This window comes from Lontra canadensis, unplaced genomic scaffold (assembly GCF_010015895.1).
Source record: "Lontra canadensis isolate GAN:19392208 unplaced genomic scaffold, GSC_riverotter_1.0 scaffold105, whole genome shotgun sequence".
NCBI classification, from domain to species: domain Eukaryota; kingdom Metazoa; phylum Chordata; class Mammalia; order Carnivora; family Mustelidae; genus Lontra; species Lontra canadensis.
Genome location: NW_022631099.1, coordinates 2,588,088 through 2,611,149, shown reverse-complemented (window position 1 = coordinate 2,611,149; position 23,062 = coordinate 2,588,088). Strand labels below are relative to the sequence as shown.

Genomic DNA, 23,062 nt, shown 5'->3' with positions numbered 1-23,062 from the left:
CCACTGGAGTTGTAAGAGATCAGGACACATGGAGAGGCCACAGGGGTGCACGTGTGCAGAGCAAAAAGACCACGCGAGGACCCACAGAGGGAAGGTGGCCGTCTGCAGGCCAAAGAGAGAGGTCTTGGAAGAAACCAAATACCTTGGTCTTGGGCTCCTAGCTCCAGAACCGTGAGAAATTTCTATTATGTGAGCCACCCAGCCGGTGGCACTTTGCCACGGCAGCCCTCGCACACTACCACAACTAGCATTTGGACCTCGAGTATGGTGCCGGTGGGTCTGTCCTTCTCTGGTGGCGGTCAGAGCGCTCCACAGCAAGGACCCCTTAGGCTGTCTGTTGCCCCGCGCCCTCCACATCCCAGGCAGGGTGCTCTCCGGGGCTTCTCTGAAGACACCCAGGCCAGAAGGCACAAGCTTCCTCTAGAGGACCAGATGTGGCCCCTGGGTGGTCTTCTGGGGTTTGACGTTGTATTTACATGCCTCTAGGCTGGAAGACTTTCCCCAAGCTTTTCTGACAGGGACATACAGTAAGAGCTTCACAGCGTCACGGGGTGCAGACACGGGATTCCCAAAGGAAGCAAGTGCCTCACCAGCGACCACTTGTCTCCCGAAGAACAATAAATGTTTCCTTTCTCAGTCCAGCCCATTAAACAAACAAGCAAACAAACGTGTTGAGAGCCACTACACGGATTTCTCCGCTCAACGGATGGGTCTTAACCCTCACGTTGAAAAATTCTGCCCCAGACAGGCCCTGGGCTTCCCAGTTGGGCAGAAGTCCCACTGCCTTGGCCACTTGGAGCGCCCCGGGCCTGCCCTCGTTTGCTCTGCCTGCCCCGGTTAGAAGCAGGCAGGGAGGCAGCAGCTTGAGGTGCCCAAGCGGCGGTCCTGAGACGGTGGACACATGGTTCCCACAGGCGTCCGACCTGGGCCCTGCTGACACCCGTGATGGGCGGTTACTTCCAATTCCTCATCCGAGTCAGCCCGAGGACCTCCTAACGACCAGGAGACGGCTCACTTCTCTGGCCCCTCACCGCCTCCCAGCGGATGATCTCTGTGCTCCAGGCCAAGCCCTGGCTTCCAGAGCCGGCCGTGTTGACGTGAACAACAAGAACGATGGCAGCAGCCACGCAGCATGCTCCCTATAGGCCAGACTTACACTTCTCTTGCACAAAGTACACACGTCAACTGTCACAGTGATGTTCCCCGGAGGTAACACAGGCAGCCCCCCACCCTCCCCCCACCATCTTACAGAGGAAGCGGCTGAGGCTCAGAAAGGAACCTGCTCCAAGCTGTACTGTGGCGCTCAGACCAACCACAGGGCTCCACTCCCTCCAGCTGCCCCCGCCCCCCACCAGGCCCTCCCCTCCTCCCAGGAGCGCTCCCCCCTCCCTCAGGAACTTCGCACACACCCCTGCCCCAGGGCCCCTCACCTGCAGGACTTTGCCCTGGGGGCTCTCAGGAAACAGCAGCACCTGGTTATACAGCGGGTCCAGTGACTTGCGAGCAACTTTGGTCTTCTTCTTGGCAATGCAGACGCCATTCTCCAGCAGGTAGGCCTTGATGTAGGCCGCTGAGGACAGAGGCCAGGAGGTAACTTCCAATTGGGCCCCAAACGGTGGGCCCATGGCACAGCAGAGGGATGCTGCCTAGTCACTGCTGGGGGTCAGACTGCCCCGCTCTGAGGTTTGGGTAGGTAGCCACAGGGGTGGGTGCAGCCTGCGTTGGGCAGTTGCCTGCACTGACCTCTTCCTTCTCTCAGTCCCTGATTTGCTCACCCCTTCCCCAGCTTCCACACTCATCACGGACACATCTGCTCAGCCTGACTGTGCCAAGGCTGTCCTCCAGAAGCTCAAACCAGTGGAGGAAACCAATAAGGTCAACTGACAATCTCAGGTGTGTCCTCAGAACCAACCCTAAACCACTAGTCCCATGTGAGTCATGGAGTTGGGACAAAGGGGTCCCCTTGTAGTTGGGCCCAATTTTCTCTCTTCTCGACCCAAATACTCTTCAGGAACTCCTCCCCGACGTCCACCCCTGCCTTGCAGAAAGAAGGGCAGTCCTCACACCTGGCAGTGTCTTGGAGCCTGGCTTGGCCGTCAGTCCCCGAGCCTGGATGATGTCCACTTCGAGCTGGCCATTCCGCTCCTGCAAGCCGATCTCCACATCCCCTGCAAGAGGCCCCAAGCAAAGCGACTGGAAGTAACTTAGAAGCTTGCCCAAGGGTTCAGCCCCTCCTCTCTAGAGATGAAACCCCCTTCCCCTGCTCCCAGCCAAAACAAGACCAGAAACAACTCCGACTGCTTGAGGGCCTGGCAGGTGGGACCGGGCTCTAAGCTGGGTGCTCAGTAGATGCAGCCAAGGTAGAGGGAGTAGGGGAAAGACCTGGAACAGGTCTCGGGGCACTCACCCATGGGCGTAGTGGCCAGGGTCTGGCGGCCCACAAACTGCGCCGGCCCCATGCTTCCAAGGAAGTCGCTGAACTGCGCGTCAGACGCCAGGCACACGCCCCCGTAGTTAAGGCTGTGAGAAGGAAGGAGGCGACAAAACCAAATGTTCCCCAGCTCTGACTGGGGGCTCTGATGACTCAGGCACTCACCTCCAGAGCTCCTCTCAGTCCCCAGGGATTCTGCCCATATCCACCGCCCGGCCGTGGGCAGACCTCTATTCTATCTCTCCCTCCTTCCATGTTCATGGTCCTAACATCTCCGTGTCAACTTCAAAACTCTAGTTCTTAGCTTCTGTGTCCTGTACCATCCCCTCACCTCCCCTCACCAAGCCTCAGGCTCCACCTCCGTGAAATGGGTCTGATGATACCTGCCTCTTGGGGTGGTTGTAAGACGCGTGGGAGGTGATGCTGTCAGTGCCAGGCTCCCGTGGCTTAGCGCCATGATGCTCACTGTGTGGTGCAGGGACCAGCAGCAGTGCCCAGGAGCTAATCAGGAACAGATCTGCACCCCACTCCACCACTACCTGCTGAATCAGTCTGCCTTTTAACAAGAGCCCCAGCAGACCTGTCTGCACCTGATAATTTGAGATGCAAAGGACCCGTGGCTCAGCCTCAGCGGCCTGTATTTGTTGCTGTTATGGGGCTGCCCAAAGGCCACTGCCCTTTCTGTTGGGAATGAGACCTCAAATCTTCTTTGAAGAGCCCCCCCACCCAAGGCACCAATTCCCATGGAACAGAGCAGAGCAGGCCCCAGGGCCCAGGTGTGAGCTCAGCCTGGCCATCAGTACATTCCTTCCCTTGGCCAGTGCTGGCTCAGAGAGCTGTGCATGGCCCAATTCAGGCCATAGGAATCTAGTTAGGAAGCTTCCCGTGAACTGTGGGGAGTAAGAAGCTCACTTTTCCCACCAGACTCGAACCTCAGACAGAAGACTGGAGCCATCTCGCTACCATCTGGAACCCAAAGGAGGAAGCCATCAGATAGGCAGAAGGCCTTGCGTGAGCTCCTGGGTCAAGCTCTACCTGAAGCAAGATACTTCATCTCTTTTCTGGTTACATAAGTCAATAACAACTATTATTATTACAAATTATTATTATTTTGCTTCAGCCCATTTTAATTATAGTTTTTCTCTCTTATTTCTGAAATGGGAATAATAATGTTCCCATTTCCTAGGTCTGTTGTATTAAATGAGATGAGTACTGTTATCTTTAGGAGCAAAGCACTGGCAGCCCACTTCCTCATCTGACCCTCACTCCAACTCCAAGAGGTTGGTGGCTCAGATTTACCATCACTATTCAGATGAAGAGGAGGAAGTCCTGCTCCGCCTAAAGCCACAGAGCTCCCAGGGAGTTAGCACTTGAATATAACACTTTCAAGGCCAAGCCCTGGTGACTTTCCACCTGGGCAGGTCCCAAGAACACTAGTGGACTTTTAACAAGTGCCTATGGTGTGGCAGGTTGCCCAGCAGCAGCCAGGGAGGTCCCTGAGCAGGAGGAGGAAACTGCTTTGGGGCCTCGGGGGCAGAGAACGCTTGGTTCACTGCCCGAGAGCACCCCCCACCCCCACCAACCAAAGCTTCCCCTCTCCGGAAACCTGCTGGGATCTCAACCTGAAGGAGCAAGACGAGCTTCCAAGAGCTTCCAAGGAAGGTGGGGCTTGGGGATGCACTCCACACACGTGCCCCCTCCTGCTTCTGAACCACCGGTGCCTTTCCTGAGACAAGACCCTGTACACTAGGAACCCACCATTTTGCTGGGGGAAATGTGTTGCTGCTGAAGAAATGACCAAAGAGGACAATATACTGAGACACACCCAGTCCCCGGCCCACCTACTTCAGGCTGGGTACCCCAGTCCTGAGGGCTTACTATGTGCCAGCACCCCTCAGGGCTCCAGGGCTTATCAATTCCTGTCCTCATGGGCCATACCCTCTGGTGTGACTTCTGCAGTGGTTCTAGGGAAACAGGCATGATTTTATTGAGCTAACATCAAGGACGCTGGGGTTCAGCGAGGGAAAGCCACTTGTCTACGGTCACACAGTAAGAGGGTGGAGAGGCAGAGTTAGAACCCGAGTCAGCCTGTGGAAGACACCTTTCAGGCAGCTGCCACGGCATACAACACCCTCCCCTAGTCTAGGACTGGTCCCAGTATGTGGGGTGAGCTCCCAGAAGCCCGGTATGCCTTTCTGAGTGTGGTGAAGGCTCGCCTCATCTCTTCCTTTAGGAGAGACATTTCAGTCTGTCTCCCAGACTTGTAACCAAGTGTGGCCCCTGTGAGCTGAAGGGGTACAGGCCCCTTCCAGGCCCATCCCCATGCCGTCCGTTGTGCCAGTCTCAGCCTAAGGACAGTAACGCCCTAGGCTAGAAATGTCTGGAGCACTCACCTGGGCCCCCGCGTACCTGCCACAGACCTCCCCCCTCTCCAAACCAGTGTGAGGACTGGACCGACCCTTGTGGTTCTTACTAAGATGGCAAGATACCTCAATCACCAGGGATCTTTGTTGTTGTAAGCAACAATCACCAGGGAACTTTGGAGAAATAAAGGCTTATTACCTACAAGACCTGGGAAACTGCACAGCACACCTGGGACTACACAGCGTGGTCATGAGAGAGCGCACAGACCAGGGGTTCTGCTTTTGTGCGGGTCCAGGGTGGGCGCCTAGGGGTTCAGGGCTCACTCTTTAGTGGTGAATTTAAAACATAAGAGCAGCAATTTAAAGCACGGGAAGAGAAAAGACAAGTGGCCCAAATGGTCAGCTACCGAAATCAGTCAAGATCTCTAAAACAAAAGAGCCTCAACCGTGGAGGAGGTGGCCCGGCTCTGTGTGGCTGACAAATTTGTTTGCCTCTTTGAAATGAACGCCTCAGCAGTCAGAGCCGAAGTCAGGCACTGGCATTATAGAGACAAAACAAAACAAAACCAAACCTGCCAGGGCTCACAGGATGCCATCTCACACCCATTGAAATGGCTACTATCAAAAACAAAATAAAATTAAGAAAACAAAATAACAAGTGTTGGCAAGGATGTGGGGAAATCAGAATCCTTTGCACTGTTGGTGGGAATGTAAAATGGTACAACCGCTCTGTAAAACAGGATGGCAGTTCCTCAAAAAATTAAAAATAGAATTACCATATGATCCAGCAATTCCACTTCTGGGCGTATGCCAAGGAAATTGAAGGCAGGGTGTCTGAGACACATTTGTACACCCTTGTTCATGGAAGCATCATCTGCACTAGCCAGAAGGTGGAGACAACCCAAGTGTCCATCAGAGGACAAAGGGTCTATACATACGACGCACTATTATTCAGCCTGAACAAGGAAAGACATTGTGACACATTTTACAAATGTGTAAAATTTGTAATGATGAGTCTTGAAGATGTCATGCTAAACAAAATAAGTCAGTCGCAAAAGGGTAAACACTAGATGTTTCCACTGGTAGGCTATATTCGAGCAGTCAAATTCAGAGACTGAAGGACGGTTGCCAGGGGCTTGGGGCTGGTGGGCGGGAGGGAAAAATAAAGAGTTCAGGTTTTCTGGGGACAGAGTTCACTTTAACAAGATGAAGAGTTCTGGAGGTGGACGGTGGTGATGGTCGCACAATGTGACTACTTAATGCCACCGAACCAACACACTTAAAAATCGTTATGACGGGAGCACCTGGGTGGCTTAGCCAGTGAAGTGTCTGACTCCTGATTTTGGCTCAGGTCATGGTCTCAGGGTCATGAGACTGAGCCCTGTGCTGGGCGAGGAGCCTGCTTAAGATCCTCTCCCTCTGCCTCTCCCCAAAACCCCTCCTCTCTTTAAAAAAAAAAAAAAAAAAAGGTATAATGATGGGTGAAGGGGAGGGGGTGGCTCAGGTTTCCAGCTATGGAACCATAAGTCCCAGGCGGAGTTGTCCCATCGCTATGTTGTATGTCTGAAACCAATGTAACACTGTGTCATCTCTACTTCAATGAGAAAAACTGTTACGATGTTGGTATCTTGTGTATTTTACCACAATTCGGAACCTCATATACCTTCTCTCCTCCCCCATCAGGGACCCTAATGATGGTGAGGCCACAAGAAAAAGGGAGCCTGGGCCCAACGACCAGAAACACCTGCCCTGAAATTGACATGAACCAGAAACGGGTGCTGTCATTCAGTCATCGATTAAAGAGGCCGGTTACGGTAACTGGCTTTACTTAAATACAGGGCCCCCTCCCCTCCTCTCCGGCAGAGCTGACGGATCCACGGCTTAGACACCTGACCCAAGCTCACACAAAAACTCCCCAGGAAACAAGAAAAGAGAATCCCAGAGACTGAAAGTCATGAGGACGGAGCCCTGTGCGCGGCCCTCCCCAAGAGCCCCGAACCAGCCCCCCAGGCCTCGCTGCTCATGCTGCTCTCTCACCCATGGGGGGCACCTGAGTGGCGTGCCAGGAACTTCTCTCTCTACTCAAGTTATTGGCAGGCTCGATGGCAGAATGATAATTTGACACTGTAGCCTATTTTTCCTTCTCGTGATCTCCTACCATCCCTGCCGCCCTCTTCCATTCAGGCAACAGTCTCAGATAAGTGATGAACCAGTAGAAGGCAATGAACAAGCCGGTCAGATTCTTGGCCTTTGAGTTGCAAATCCAAGAAGAAATAGACGTAGGGGGATACGTGCAAAAACCAGGCTGTCCTGTCCCCAGATACAGGGCAACTCCCCAGCCCCAGGGAGCAGCGGAAGTCAGGGAGGAGGGGAGAGCAGGGATGCTGGAGGGTCCTCAGGGAAGGCCTGGGTCCCTGGACGGGGCTGGTGCTGCTGAGACCCATTGGGGACCCCCACACAGGCCTGAGGCATCTGAAAGCAGAGGAGACTTGTGCCCATCCTTCCTCTTGGGCGGAGCTAAGAAAAGGGCATGATGCTTTGCAGAAATGGCTGTGTGGTGTCGTCACGTGAACCTGTCACTCAGGCTGTGTGTCCCTCCAAGCCCAAGAGAAGCATATGTTCCTGGCACACCCGAGAGAGGGCCAAACCAAGACAGGCAGAGGAGTGCTGAATCCAAGCAGTCCGGCTTCTGAATCTATTATCTCAGCAATTATGCAACAGTCTCACAGAGAGAGTCTGGGGGAAACAACTTAAATATCGAGGGATAGAAATGTGTATCTATTATTCTTGCAAAGATCCTTAATTAACATCAAAGCTAAGACCTAGACTGTCACGACTGGTGACATGGGCCTTCCTCCTCGGCCCTGTCTCTCTCTCACCCCGTGCTCCCGGCCATCTGTGGGTTCCAGGCTCCCTTTGTAAGGAGAGTCTGGGCTCCAGAAGCCCAAGAAATAGTGGTGCCTCTTGAGTTCCAAGTCACCAAAAGGCCCAGCCTCCCAGGCAGAGCGAGGCTTCTGCAGACTGAAATTGAAAGTTCCCTCCAACATCACCATTGTCTGCTCCTCGGTTCCTGGTGGGATCGTGAGCAGACAATGGGGAACTGGCAGGCCTGGTAATTAGCAGTAATTGTTTATAATATCTGGGCGGCTGCCTGATTTCCCATCCCAGGGTGCCTCACTGGCTGCCAAGGAACCAGGCAGATGCCCCAGAAGCCCTGAATGGGTTATCACATCCTCCATGGGGTTGGAGGAAGGAAGAAGGGATAGTGGCAGGTTCGGGCTGGCCTGAGGGTCGACTGTATCAGAGATCTCACTTCACCTCGGGATCTTCCCTGGAGTAAGACAAAAGGCAGAGGACAAAAGTCCAAGCTGGTTCTAGTCACTGGCTGCCTGCTTGCTCTGTGATCTCTGGCAAGCTGCTGGCATCTCTGTGCTTAAATTGTCTCATGTGCACACAAGACCACTCCCACCTCCCTCTTGGACAGTGTGCAGTGATGCCACCCATGGGTGCCTGTGCTGTATCAGCTTTAAAAGTTTCAAAAATCTCTGCTCATAGGGTCCCTTCGCAAAGGGATAGAAGAGAGTCTGCTGAATTAAATACCATACACATGCCAGTTCTTGAACCATGTCTTGTATGTAGTAGGAACTCAATAAATGTTCTCGGCCAGGGGCACCTGGGTGGCTCTGCCTTTGGCTCAGGTCATGATCCCGGGGTCCTGGGATCGAGCCCCACGTCGGGCTCTCTGCTCAGCGGGGAGCCTGCTTCCCCCACCCTCTCTCTGCCTGCTTCTCTGCCTACTTGTGATCTCTGTCAAATAAATAAATAAAATCTTAAAAAAAAAATGTTCTCTGTCAAACCCTTCAGCTGGTCCCAAACTGGGAAAATACAGTGGCTGAGACTGGAGTCTGGCCTGAAACAGACCTTGGATTCCAGTGCTGTGCAACCTGGGGTAAGTTTTGTAACCACTCTGAGCTGCTGTTTCCTCATGGATGCAAGGGGGATAAGCTGTGATCACTTTACTGGGTTGTGGGGAGAGTCAGCGAGAAGGCACAGGCAAGGTACTCGGCACGGGCCCCAGCACACGATATATGCCAGGTGAATGAATGTGGCCTCTGCTATCTGCCCTGGGAGGACCTCTTCTCCCTTGCCATGGTACTTTCATGGCACTTCTGACTCCAGACCTGTTTGGAATTGCAGCATCTGGATGCCTAAGACCAAGGCCAGGCTCTGAGGAGGTGTGTGTGTTGTGGGGGGGGGGGTGGGGAGGGGAGGATGGATGGGGGGAAAATGGAGGAGGACCGCAGCAGCTGGTTCCCCCCCAGGACACACACCAGCCACATGGGTAGAGGCACAGGCCTGAAACAGGATTACAACCCATGGGCCGCTGGCCTTTTATTTTGTGTTAATGGTGAAATAAGATTTCCTGCATTTCAAATCTTGTTAGTTTTGTTTGCAGAACTGAAACCCATTTGTCTTTTATTATTAACCTTTGAGCTCCATTTGGCCGGAGCTCTGTTTGGATTTTCTGTGCTCTCGACAGTTAAAGAACTAACTGGGTTACTTGGGGTTGACTCTTCTCTTTTCCGCATGGATCACCTATGTCAACTGCATCCGAAATTAAAAGGCTGCACAGCCCTCGTGGTGATTATAGGTTATGTGGCTCTGAAAGGTTTTAGTGGTTTACGGGTTTGCTGTTCTCCCATTCACTGTCTGCCCCCATGTTTCCTCCCATCCATCTGCCCTCCCACAGACCCGCAGAGCCTCCACTACACTCATTTGCTATCATGCAAACTAGACATTCCTAAAAATCACTCTGCAGGGCAAAATCCTCCCAGAAGAAATCACGGAGCTTTTGGGGAAAACAGGGTTAGGGGCACAACAGCCAAACACTATGTCAGTATCATGTACACACACACGCACACACACAACAGGAACATAGTAAAAACAGTCTTTAAACACATTAAATGGTTAAGAAATACATACAGACTACAATAAACGTGGTGCTTTACCGAGGCAATGACCTTAAAGTTTGCTTGTGGAAATGAGTGTCAGAAGGATCGCAGCCCACGAGCTGTTGTGAAGTGGCGGAGGAGGGCTGTCTGAGACGGGGAAGAGAGCTGTAAGGCCCAGTGTGCAGGGGGCAGGGGGCAGGAGCCGCGGGAGCAGGGAGCGGCTGGAGGGCTGTATGGGGTGCTCCCACGTGGGTGCTGTTTTCAGCGTTCCCCTCGTGTTTCTCAGAATGAAACACACCTGAGCAAAAGCAAAATCTGTATCGTGCTCAAACTATTCCCTAATACTTCAACTGTGTTGGAACAAATGCATGTTTTCAAAACAAGCGGTGTTGCAGAATTGGCTGTGTGCCAGGAGACACAGAATCCACAATCCCAACTCCAGCTTCTCAAGCACCCAGATGTTTCCACACCTGCCCCCAAGCACATGAGTGTGGCTCGCGGGCCTGATGCCAGGGATTTGACTTTTTTATTTATCCAATAAATAACAGAATGGGAAACCAAGGCATAGAAATGTTACATAACCCCAAGATCACTCTGCTAGACACTGGCAGTCTGGCTCCAGAGTGCATCTGTTTAACCACTCTGCTCTGATGTGTCTACACGCCCCAGGGAGAGCGTCCCCTTGCCCAGAGCCAAGCCCCAGGGTCTGCAGTCTGGGCTCCGGGTGGGTCAGGCAGGCCTGGATTGGGAGCCCGGCCCCCCATGCCACCCCCACCCCCGCTTGTAGCTGTGGAGATACATTCTTCACCTCTCTGAATCCGGGTTTCCGTTTTGGTGAGGCAGGAATAAATGACAGGGTGCCCTTCGGTGCTGTTTTAAGTACTAAGCAAGATGAACTTCTGAGAACTCAATCTGGCACAGCCAAATGTGCCATAAATACTAATGTTTACAAAACACAACAAAACAAACCCCCGTGTCTCCTAGCTCACAGCCCCAGCCAGTCCCGGTCCATCCTTCAGGCACAAACCGTTACAGAGCAGAGGTGGGCAAAGGAAAGGGGGTCCCAGCCACCCGCCGGACCCCTGGGGCCTTTGGTGACTAGGGAAACATAGACTTGGCAAAAACATGACCCTGAGCCCAGGTGAGGTGGCCACGCACCAGCTCCCACACCCTGCTTTCCAGGGCTGTGGGCACAGTGACCCAGATGCCCAAGGAGCTGGATGTCAGTGACCCAGACGCCTCAGGACAACAAGGGACAGAGGGAAGGAGGACGAGGCTTTGGGAGCTGGCTTCCAGAGCTTCTGGGACCCAGAGAAGATGCTGAGGCTGTGATTCTGTGTGATGGAGGTTAAGGAAGGGCAGGAAGGAGTGGAATGTGGGGGTGCTTCTGCTCATAGCCCCTACCCATTATCCATCAAAATTTGCAAAATATCACCTGTAGGCCGGGTCCTAGGCTGGGCAGCACTGAACTAGATATACCCGTGACCATTAACGACCAGTGGAGGGTGCCGTGGGAGGCAGAACAGACCGTGGAAGCTGCTGATGAAGCCAGAGGAATGGCTGACCTTGCCGTTCCCCATCCTCTGCCCACTCCCAGGGCAGACATTACTAATCAACCTCCACACTCCTGCCAAGGCTGGACAAGGCTCCAGAATCCTTCTCTGCACAGCATTCCAGGCAGCCACTATCAGTTAGCTGGAGCCGGTGCCGGAGATGAAGCCTATGTGCCAGTTCTGAGCTGAGATCTGGAGGAGGAATGAGTCAGAGGGTGGAGAGGGAGGAGAGGTGGGAAAGGCAGTGCCAGGTAGAGGAAGCGAAGGCCGAAGCGAAGACCGGCAGGGGAGACGGAGGGAAGTGCAAGACGTTCAGGGCGCTGGAGCAGGGGGCACATGGTCGGGGCCTGGGGGAGGATGGCAGGGATCAGCAGAAGTAAATGCTGAGTGACAGACTGCTGAGTCTCCACCAAAAGGGAGACTTGCGAGCATGCAGGCAAGAGTGATGAGGGGCCTCACCAGGGGGGTGGGAGGGAGAGAAATGGATGAGTCAAAGATAGTTAGGAATAAACTGGAAGAGCCCAACGGGGGGCTGGATATGGAAATGGAAAGTGAGAGGGGAAGCCGCCTGGGAGAACCCCAGGTTTCTGGTTTGGGCGGCCAGGAGGAGCCAGTGGCGCTGTTTGCTCCTTCCCCACCATCCCCCCTCCAGACCCTCCCCTCATCCGTGCTCACAGACTCTCTCGGACTCTCACTGCCAGTCCCTGTACCCCTCCTGCATCTAGCAAGCACTGTGCTGCAGGGAGGGTAGCAGAGTCCCCAGAAAGCAGCCACCAATCCCTAAGAAGGAGGGTCAACTGTGACTACTTCGGCTCCCCCAACACCGGGGGACAGCACTCAGGTGCGTGTTCCACCTGGCTCCCAGAGATCCTGGAAGGATCAAGCTCTAGCCTACAGTGGCAGCTCGATTCTTAAAGCCCATGTTTCTGGATGCCTGCTCTGCTCGGCACCTCACACATGCTCCTCCACAGTGGTTTTCTGGAATCATCTCCAAGTGAATGACTCGCACTCAAATCCACTTCTCGGGTTTGGTTCTGGGGAACCCAAACTGTAGCAGTCACCGAGGGAGCAGCTCAGGTTCAGGGGGGTGTGTGGGAAGGCGCTGTTCGTGGTCCTTTCTCAGGGGGCTTGAACCCCCGACCTTTATCTGGGGGAGATGGGACTGCTGGAAGGGGGGTGCGGAGCTCGGCTCTCCCGAACCCAGAGCTGTTCCCTTCCATCCTTAACAGAGAGAACTCCAATTTTCCACCGGGCAGAAAGGGGGTCTGGGAAGGAAAGCCCCTCCCCAGCCCCAGAAGACAGACCAGGGTCGGTCCAACCTGCTGAGATCTCGGGAGGGAAAAGCTGAAGGGACTCCCTGAGCCACCACACCACCCTGAAGTGTCCGCCTCCCGAAATCCTGATGAATGCAACCATTAAATGAAGGAAAAGAGTCAAGTGTAAAGATTAAGGGCAGATTTCAAGGCCCAGATTTGAAGCCTGGCATCTGAAGCCACTTACTGGATGAGTGACCTTGGGCATGTTAATTAACCTCTTTTGGCTTCTGTGTCCTCATCCGTAAAATGGGGACATTTGCAGTCTTGGCGTCATCAGGCTGTTGTGAGGATTAAATGGGCCAACATATATAAAAGCACTTCGCACAGTGTCTGCCCAGAGCAAGTGCCCGGTAAGGGACAGCTCTAGAACATGACTCCCACTGCCAGGGCCTCTCAGCCTCCACGTGCACACAAGCCCCCAGGAGAGCTTGTAAAGCTTCAGCTTCCAATTCAGGAGGTCTGGGGTGGAGCCGGAGACCCTGCATTTCTAACCAGCTCCCAGAGGATGCTGCTGATGCTGGACTGGGGGCCACACTGGGAACAGCAAAGGCTGACGTCACTGCCAGCTACCACCATGCAGCCTGGAGCCCAAGGAGCTTCAGTGACAGAGTGGCCCAACCCATACACACCCCATTCCTAGCCCAGAGACCTGGTGAGGATGCAGGGTTTCCAATGTTCTCTACGCCTGTCCTTGGAAGCTCTTAACTCACTGCGAGTTGCTTGGTCAGTGCCAGGCAGGGCCTCCCAGGTGTCCAGCCCAACCATCTAGCACACCGTAGGCACTCAGTCGCATTTGCTGAAAGAAAAACCCCTGCGCCCACTTGCAGGAATATACACGCCAGTGAGCCAGGGCACAGGCAGACAGGTCCAGCAGCGCCAGGGGCTGTGGGCTCATGGGGGCTGCTCCAGCCCACTGGCTCGGAGTAAGCCTCAGCTGGGCTGGCAGGAGCCCAAGGGGAGGACAGTCACACCCCTTCCTATTTCAGAGCCTGACATCTGGGTCCCACCAGTACCCAAAATACCTCCAGAACAAGGAGGAGGCCGGCCACAGCTCCACGTGCCCCTGTCCTTTCTATACCCCTTCCTTACCCCGGTGTTAGGTGGAGTGGTGGAGCCTGGCTGGGCTCCATCAAGACTCTCCCCTCTGCTGGAGCCGGTACCCTCCAACCCACCCGATCCTTTCTCAGCTGGGCTCAAGATAGCCACCCAAACCTTCTGACAATCCTAAATGTCACAGCCAACATCAAGGCCGTGCTTGCTCTGTGCTAAGTCCTTTACAGACACAGCTGCATCTGGGGCAGCCCCTGTATCCAGCAAGATACAGCTGGACACAAGGAGCAAAATACCCAACTAATAGGGGCAAACCAACAAGGAACAACAAGAATCCCAACCAACAACAACAGACTAATAGTGCCTGCTAGTGCCAGCCTCCGTCCTAAGCACCCATACCTGTGTTAATTCATGTAAGCCACACAACAACTCTGAGAGTAGTCTCTGTGTGCTATTACTGTCCCCTTTCCACAGATGAAGAAACTGGGCTCACAAAGGGGAAGTAACTTCCCCAAAGTCACACAGCTACTGGGAAGCAGAAATGAGGCACGAACCAGGCCTGTCTGACTCCAGGTTTGAACTCTAACTCAGACTTTCTGGTCCCTTAAAGCACATTGTAACAAATGACACAAGAGCCACCTCCCAAGCACCTGTCCTGTGCAGACATCAGCTCATTTCTCCTTCACGATGCCCTCCTATGCTGCTGTCCTTGGACAAGTCACGGGGCTTCTTGGAGCCATCCGTAAAATGGGGCTCTGGGTTTTATCCCCTGATCTTAATCCCCACACCACACCACGCTCCCCCCGAGCTGCCTATGAGACCAACAGACCAGATGTTTCCCAGCCTCCTGACACTTAAGAGGCCAAGAGATGTGCCCAAGGCCACCTGCTGGTCACTGGCAGACCCAGGACTAGGACCCAAACCTCCTGACCCTCTGGAACTCGGCAGAGACCCACTGCTACCCTGAGGTCTATGATACCTTCCTCCAAGCACTGCTGCCTTGCCAAATTTCTCAGGTTAAAGAAAACATTTGTTCCCTTCCTCCTCCTCCTCTTCCTCTCCCTTCCGCCTGTCCTCCTCCTCTTCTCGCCCTCCGGAAAGCCTCCCCAGGAGGTGGGTGGAACAGCGGCATCTGCCAAGGCAAGGCCATTCACAGAGGCCGGAGATGCCCAGTTTAGGAGGGGCTGGGGGTGGGAAGGCTTCCAGCCAGCAGGAACCCCCAGCTGGGAGGTAGCGCCAGGAACAGGAGAAAAGCAGAAGGTGGCGGCCACGCCCCAGCTCTGGGCCTGCCCTGGTGTCTGCGCCTGGAGAGGCCCCTTAGCCAGTGCTGTCCAATGGCACCATCTGCGAGGGCAGACATGCTCTATCCCCGTGCTGTCCCAAACAGCAGCCACGGGGCACGTGCTGCTGAGCGCTTGGAACATGGCCAGCACGGTGGAGGAACAGAATATTTCATTTCATTCCATTTAAATTAATTTATATTTCAATAGCCACATGCCTGGTGTCCACCGTACCGGACCCTCCCCAAGCCCCAGTGTCCTCATGAGGGTGATGAGAACCCCCACGACCCTGGCTGAGGTCTACTAAGACAAGGGAACGACGTGCTGCCACAGAATGAGCCCCCCACCGGGAATCACAGGACTCAAGTTCCAGACATGTTAACATGCTCTGTGACCTGGGACAAGCTCCCCAGCCTCTCTGAGTGCCCTGGTCATCTGTACAATGAGAAAGTCACTTGCGAGCCAAGCTTCTTTGCTAAGAATCCATGGATGGGCTCTAGGGGAATCTGGGAACCCACTGGAATTATGAGAAGAGTATGCTTGTACAACTGTGTGCAAGAATGAGTGTGAGTGTATGTGTGAGAGAACGCGTGTCGCTGCGTGTGGGAATGAGTGCGACTCCATGACTGTGTGTGTGTGTGTTACGGTGTAGGTGCACATATTTCTTAGGGGAACAAAGGCCCAAAACTTGCCCAAAACTCTCAAAGAGCCCATAATTGCTGCAAAGACGAGAACCCTCAGTCTAGAATATGTTCCCTCAGGCAGCCCTTAAGAAACGGAGTTCCGAGCTCCACTCCCAGAGGCTCGGACTCAGGGCATGGGGTCTGCAGTCTGTATCGGAAACAAATACCCAGGGGGGGGCTATGTACATTCAGGGGAGAGAGAACACGGGCGAGGACACGGTCATATCTAATATTTCGTGGTCTGACATGTGTGAAACTCCTTATCAAGCAGGAATCTGTATCTTTAAAAACCAATCATGATTTTAGAAACTAAGAAAGTAAAGAGGAAAGAGTAACATCACGATAAAACCCCTCTCGACCCCCCTCTTTATTTCTCAACACTGACATTCGGCACTCACATGCCAACGCTGTCCTCCCCTCTCTGTAAGTACAAACCCACTGAGTCCTCACAACACCCCCTCTGAGGCCGCCAGCATCAGCCGGTTTGACAGATGGGCAAACTGAGGCGCAGAGAAGGACTCACCCAGGGCCACACGGCCAGTGTGCTCTGCTGCCCCCTTAGAGCTTGCGTGCTTCGTTGCCTCCCTTCTGTAGGCCTGAGGCTGAGCCAGGGCTCCAGACGGTGTGGCTTGGCGCCCCCCCCCCCTCCGCCGCAAGGGCCCACAAGAGCCAGCAGGGCTGACAGCGGGCCGGGCCCCACACTCACTTGCCCTCGGAGCCGTAGCTATTCATGCTGTCCTCAATGGACTCGTGGCTGGCCTGGCGCAGCGTCCGGCTGGGCATCTCCACGGCCAGGCCGGTCTCCGTGCTCCTCTGGATGGCTCCCTTCAGCCTCCGGCTGTCCCCTTCTAGGCGGAGAGGCCAAGAGCAATGGGGAGAGAGACAAGGTACGGGAAGGGACAGAGAGACAAGTCATCTGGTTAGTGTCTGGACCCTGCCCAGGGTCGGCCCCCACCCCCAGTCCCTCCTCCTACCACCAGCCTCCCCTGCAGCCCCCTCCCTGGGGCGGCCTTGCCCTTCACACCCACCCCACAAGAAGAATCGCAGGAGTCCCGGTAACGGACGGATTCATTTACAGGTACATTTCCCCCCTTGGATTCACCTCTCCCCTGCGACTCTCTGCAGGTCTGTCTCCTCCTCCTCTCCAGTTGCTCTTTATTGAGTACCTACTCTGTGTCACACTCTGTTGCGCGCTTTGCCTGCATTTGGACCAGGTTTTCCCCACCTCAGCACAACCAGCAGTTTAGATGGAACCACGCTTAGCTGTCGGGACGTCCTGTGCATTCTGGAAGGTCGATCGATATCCCCCGCCTCTACCTACCAGATGCTAGTGGCACCCTCCAGTCCACGGTGGCCATCTAGAATGTCTCCAGACATTGCCAAATATCCCCTGGGCGTGGGGGTGGGGGGAGAAAGTCACCCCAGACGGACGACCACTGATTTAGACCACTGGCTCTGAAACCAGCCTGCCCAGGTTCAAGTGTGGATCTCTTTCTCACTGGCTGTGAGACTTTGGGCAAATCACTCAGCCTCTCTCTGCCTCTATTTCCTCAACTGTACAATGGGAGAACAACAGGCTTATAACGAATGGCCCTCTGCCCTTGCTATTCCCTCCCCTCAAATACCCTCTCCTCTGCTAGCTTCCCTTCTGTAATCAAATGTCATCTCAGATGACCTTCCTTGCCATTCTCTAGCCCCTGCCACCTAGCCCCTGTCCTGTCTCCCTGCTCTGGCTTTCTTCCCAATACTACCCCAGACATGTCTGTGCATTACTGGGTTACTGACCAGCTTCCTCCCCAGAGCAGGTGAACTCAGGACATGGTACTCTGCTTTGTTGACCGTTGAAGCCCCAGGGCTAAGAAGAGGGTCCAGCCACAGCACGTGCTCAGTTAATAACTGCTGGACAACTGCCTGCCTTGAGAGTGGTCTTACTCTTCAACTCCCACATGAGAGAGATGAGTCTGTTCTCCCACTTAAGCATCAAGGACACAAGACACAGAGGCTAAGCCACTTGTCCACACCCATAGAGCCAGAAAGCGAGGGGGGGGGGGTGTTGGCACCAGGAATTGAGCCAGGAGGGTCTCTCTGCTCCATGCTCCACAGCCCGGTTTATCAGGGTGGGTTTTATATCCCCGGCACCTGGCGGGACTGCGGGTGCACTAGAGGTGGGGCTAGGTCTTTAGGGAGAGCTTCCCCAGGTCTTGACAAAGGCTGGGACGAGCTCATAAACCTCAGGGGCTTCCTCAGTGCTGGCTGGTCAACCCGCTGGAGAGAAGCAGTGTCATCCAAATCCCACCATCCTGCTCAGCAAGAGGTAAGGGCCCTGGGGCTGCATGCCAGGAGGCAGAGCGAGACCAGGACACCTCCCACTGGCCTTCTCCTCCCTTCTCTCCCTGACTTTCACACACACACACACACACACACACACACTCACACTCACACATACACTGTGTTTCTCAGTGTGTGTGCCCACGTTTGTCTCCCACATGTATCTGCATTATTCAGGCACACAGATGTCCACACACTCAGAAAAATACATGGTAGCACACACACGTGCAGGAATACACATGCAAAGACACAGAGCACACTAATGTATGTCTGAGCATTGGTATTTGCGCGTTTCCGTGAGTCTCCATCATGCTGTGCTTCTAAGGCTAACGGGGTATGTGCCAGTCATACACACAGATGCACAGCCATAAGAAGTATACGCCAACCCACTCAAGAAAGCACAGAGAGAAACTGACACTGTGCATTTCTGTGTGTGTGTCACCTGGGTGTTTCTGGACACGTGGGGGAACACGTGTGTCCCCGTCTCTGAGCTTCCCTTCATCCTACCATTTGCTCTTTCCCTAAGCTGTATCTGCGATCCACCCAACCACTTCTATGCTCCTCTGTGTGTAGCAGGTGCTAAGACAGAGTAAGACCCAGAACCACACACATGCTCACTCAGCAGCTCACTCACACACACACAGTGCAGACATACTGTCCAGGGACAAACCTCACTCCCCCCACATCGGGGGTACAGCACCCGGCAGGCTGCAGACACCTGCCTGGGCTTTCTACTTCCCTGCAGAGCCGTGTTCTGGACACTCACGCTGGTCTGTCCCCACCCACTAGGGTCTGAAACATTTCTCCTGGAAGAGGGATAACCAAAGCATGACGCAACTCAGTCCCCATGGGGGCTAAGGAGGCGCTCTGGAAAGGTGTGCTTCACATCTGTGTGGCATTCTTCAGCACCAACGCATTTCACAGCCAAGTACCCTATATGGGCCTCAGGTGAGGCTGGTGTTGCAATCAGTCGGGGCAGGAACAGAGTCCCAGCTCTGCAACCACTGGTGGCCAGACCTTGGGCAAGTCAGGTAGCACCGACCCCATGGAGCTGCTGGACATCTGCCACACAGCCCGGCACGTAGTAGGTGCGAAACAGGAAGTAGCCACGGTGACTGCGGAGTAAGACCTCTCAATACTCTCCAAATTTGCTCACACCAACCATCTTCCATTTCCCTCAATTTGCCACCTTCCCCACCGTGGGTGTCCCCAATCTGGTGCCCAACCACACCAAGTTCTGCCATCCACCCTCAGCCATCTCATCCTCCATTGGCCATCTCTCGATGACTCAGTCAAGGTCCCCAAAGTGACTGTGCCAATGCTTTCTCTCCCCAGCCCGTCACCCCGTCACCCCATCCAATGACCTTTCCCCCACTTGGCTGAAACGATGTGTCTCTGTGACTTGCTCCTTCTCACTTCCCAACCTGCACCATCCTCAGACCTTTTGACACGCCCCTCGACCCTCCCCTGCTCTCTCAGAGGAGGGGGTAACCCTTCTCCTGGCCAAGGCTGATCCACCACCTGTTCTCCTCATCCCACCTCCTCCCACCTGCACCAGGAACTCATCCTCCCATTTGTCCTCTCTGGGCCTTGGATCTGCCACCTCTCTCTCTTCTGGTTCTTTCCACTCCTCCTTTAAGTCTGCTCAAGGCTCCGCTTCTTCCACCACCCCCTTCAAACAGCAAACTCCTTCTGAGCACAGACAACCACATGTTGCCATTTTGGGCAGTGTGGCTTCCATTCCATTCACACAGCTTCCTGAGCCAGTCTCCAGCGGCTGCTCGGGACCAAGGACAGGGCCTCGCCTCAGCCCCCCGCTCCTGAACTGGGGTGCTTCCAATTCTCGCAGCGCCCGTCTACTGAGTGCCTTCTGGTCCAGTGGGAAGACTTCACGAAGATGTGAAATGTGCTTCCAAGGGCTGGTTTCCACTGATAAAGTGCACGTGGACGGAAGACAGAGAGGTGCTTCAGCCTCTGCTTTTGGTCCATCAGGTCCCAGGAAAAGACCTAGGCTTGACCCGTTGTAGCAGACAGTGCTGACGCTCCACCCAGACCTCACAGATCTCCCTTTTTCCCACTCCTGTGACCCCCTCCCCCAACTGGCTCCTGAAAGCCATCTACCTGCCAAATTTTCATTTGTTTCTCAGTCTTCCTTGGGGCTACTAAGCCCACACTGCCCCCAGCTAGACAGAAGCAGAAGTGCCTGGAGGTTTATAACATGTGATCCCCCTAGTCAAAGCCTAAATGGAACAGGAGAACGAACCCTCAATTCAGGTCCTATGCCTCAAGTCAGAACAACTCTGAGGCATTACATAGGCTCCAGAGGAACCCAGTGGGGGGCAAGGGGCTGAAGCTGCCCTCTGTGGGATCTGCCTGACCCCACACCACGTGTGCTTCCTGCTTCCCCAGTCTCCTGTGGGGACACTTCCGTCAATGAATCTCATCTCAGGGTACTTTTTGGGGAAACCTGACTTAAGACACCTGCCTTGACTGGCACCCTAAGGAGGTCGAAGTTCAAAAATCTTTGCACTGGTGGGTTCCAGCATCACAATGGGAACACTGTTCCCTTCATGAATGTGGTGATAAAAAGAGCTGGTGCATAATGAGAGGGGGCATGGGCAAGGGCCTGCTCTCCAAAGGGATGGGCAAGGGGAGCAAAGGAGAAGCTACGTTGTTCCCGGTTATCACAGTGCCTCACTGGAAAGGTTTGGAGTTTGAGTCCTATAGGCTTTGGGCACCAACTGTAGCTGGCTACTGTAATGTACAAATAAATGGGAGTTTGGATGACCCACTTTTGGCCACCCACTCACAACTTGCTGTACCCAAAACTTGAACTGAGCAGCTTGAATTTTCTCCCACAGGGTCCTAAGTATCCCTCTTCTCACAATTTGCACGGTGGGGGTAGGGTGGTGGTACAGAGTGTGAACAGCAACAACTTGGGGTACCAACACCACTGTGTGCTGAACACCGTGCCTCATGCTGGAGATAGGACAGTATGAGTGGCATGGTCCCTGCCTCCACGGGGCTCACAGTTCAGAGGGGGAGGTGGACCCTGAACAGATGATCGCACAATTAAACACAAGTGCTGTAAGTGCTTTGAAGACCAAGTACAAAATGGAGTGACAGTGCCACTGGGGGGCCAGTGGGAGGGGGACTAATGCATGCTACTGATTACTGTAGTCTTTGAATAAAGTCACCTCAGATTTCTCCTTTGGCTTCCCTGACAGTAAATTTTATGAATCTCCTCCGGTCCCTCTGACCACTGTCTCCATCCCTATACATGAGGCCCTCGCCATGCAGTCCTTGGGTTCTCTCTGTCTCTAGACCTTGCCCCCTGATGACGTCATTCCCCTCCCACAACCTCAGGACCATCCTATGCAAATGAATCCCACCCCAACCTGAACCCCTTAACTCTGGCCAAAGCAACACTTCCGATGGCATTCTGAGCATCACTGCGTGGGTGACGAGCAGAATCCCAGGAGGCAACCTGGCCAAAACTAAACCCACCCCTGGTCCTACTTCCCCCAATCAACTCAGCCACCCAGACTCAGAATCCCCTCAGGACCTGACTTTTCTCCCTCTCTCGTCAAATGGCAGGTCTTATAAGGTCTTTGCACATAAGAGCTCTTATCTCTCCCCTTCCTTGTCCATGTTCACAGCCAACCACCCTGATTACCTCAAGTCCAAACTATGCCTGCAGCCTCCTAACTGGTCTCCCTGCTTCCAACCCACCCACCCAACAAGTCACTAAGAGATTAACCATCTTAAATTTTCACTTCAGACAAAGATATTCTACTCCCACTCATTTATTCTACACAGATAGTCACAAAAGTACACAAAGATATGCATGAAGAGGCTCCCCGTGTATCATTCACACCAGTGAAATGCTGGAATTAACTGTCCATCGGTAGGGGACTAGTTTACTAAATGACCCATCCCCACAATAAAATACCGTGTAACAGTGAAAACAAATCATCTAGGGGTGCTTGGCTGGCTCAGTCAGGAGAGCATGCAGCTCTTGATCTTGGAGTTGTGAGTTCGAGCCCCGCACTAGGTATAGAGATGACTTAAAAATAAAATCTTTTTTTTTTTTAAGAATCATCTAGATTTTACACACACAGTGACACAGAAAGACTGCCTCAACATATTGTTAACAAAGTACACTGCAGGACACTATGTAAATCATAATACCATTTTTGTAAAGCTATAGATAGCTTATATATATTTGGGAGGAAATCTGGGAGGATATGAACCGAACTGTTAATGGGGAATAACTATAGGGAGAAACACTGTCAGAAGAGGGGTATGACAGATGTGTTTCTGTAACTTTCAAATCTAAGTACTACAAGATCTATACAGAAAAGTGCACAAGGGGCGCCTGGGTGGCTCAGTGGGTTAAAGCCTCTGCCTTTGGCTCAGGTATGATCCCAGGGTCCTGGGATCGAGCCCCACATCGGGCTCTCTGCTCAGCAGGGAGCCTGCTTCCCTTCCTCTCTCTCTGCCTGCCTCTCTGCCTACTTGTGATCTCTGTCTGTCAAATAAATAAAATCTTAAAAAAAAAAAAAGAAAAGTGCACAAACTCAAAGCGTACAGCTCGATGAATTTTCACAAAGCAGACATACCTATATCACCAGCACCCAGATGAAGAAACAGAGCATTGCCAAGACTCCCGAAGCCCTCTGTGCCCCATCTTCTGGTCTCTCTCACTCTACAAGGGAAGCCACTATTCTGATCTCTAACACCAGATATTATTTTTGTTTCTGAACTTTATAAGGCAGAGAATGGCCTTTTGGGGAGGGGGAAGCTGGCTTCCTCTGCTCAGTGTTATGGTGAATGTATAAGATCCAGTCACATTGTATGTAGTTGTAGACACTTGTTATCACTGCTATACAGATTCCACTGTATGAATATACTACAATCTATTTATCCATTGTATAATTTAGGGCTTTTTTTTTTTTCAGTATGGGGTTATTAGGAACAATGTTGCCATGATTACTTCGGTGCTTGGCCTTTAGGGAAGATTCACACGTATGTCTCAGAAATATACATAGAAACAGAACTTCTGGGTTACAGGGCAAGCATTTGTTCAGCTGCCAAATGACTTGC

General features: G+C 53.4%; 1 protein-coding gene across 2 annotated transcripts in view; it reads right to left on the bottom strand.

Moving 5' to 3' along the window:
• The window catches only part of RIMS4 (regulating synaptic membrane exocytosis 4), a 57,928-nt gene that overhangs the window by 2,743 nt on the left and 32,123 nt on the right, over positions 1-23,062 (bottom strand). The window contains exons 2-5 of one of the 2 annotated variants that reach the window (XM_032838577.1): positions 16,335-16,476; positions 2,408-2,520; positions 2,067-2,168; positions 1,431-1,570 (exon numbers count right to left, since the gene is read on the bottom strand). In XM_032838577.1, the coding sequence (XP_032694468.1) occupies positions 1,431-1,570; positions 2,067-2,168; positions 2,408-2,520; positions 16,335-16,476 (497 nt within the window). The remainder of the gene's footprint in view (positions 1-1,430; positions 1,571-2,066; positions 2,169-2,407; positions 2,521-16,334; positions 16,477-23,062) is intronic. The other variant, XM_032838578.1, reaches the window with a different exon arrangement.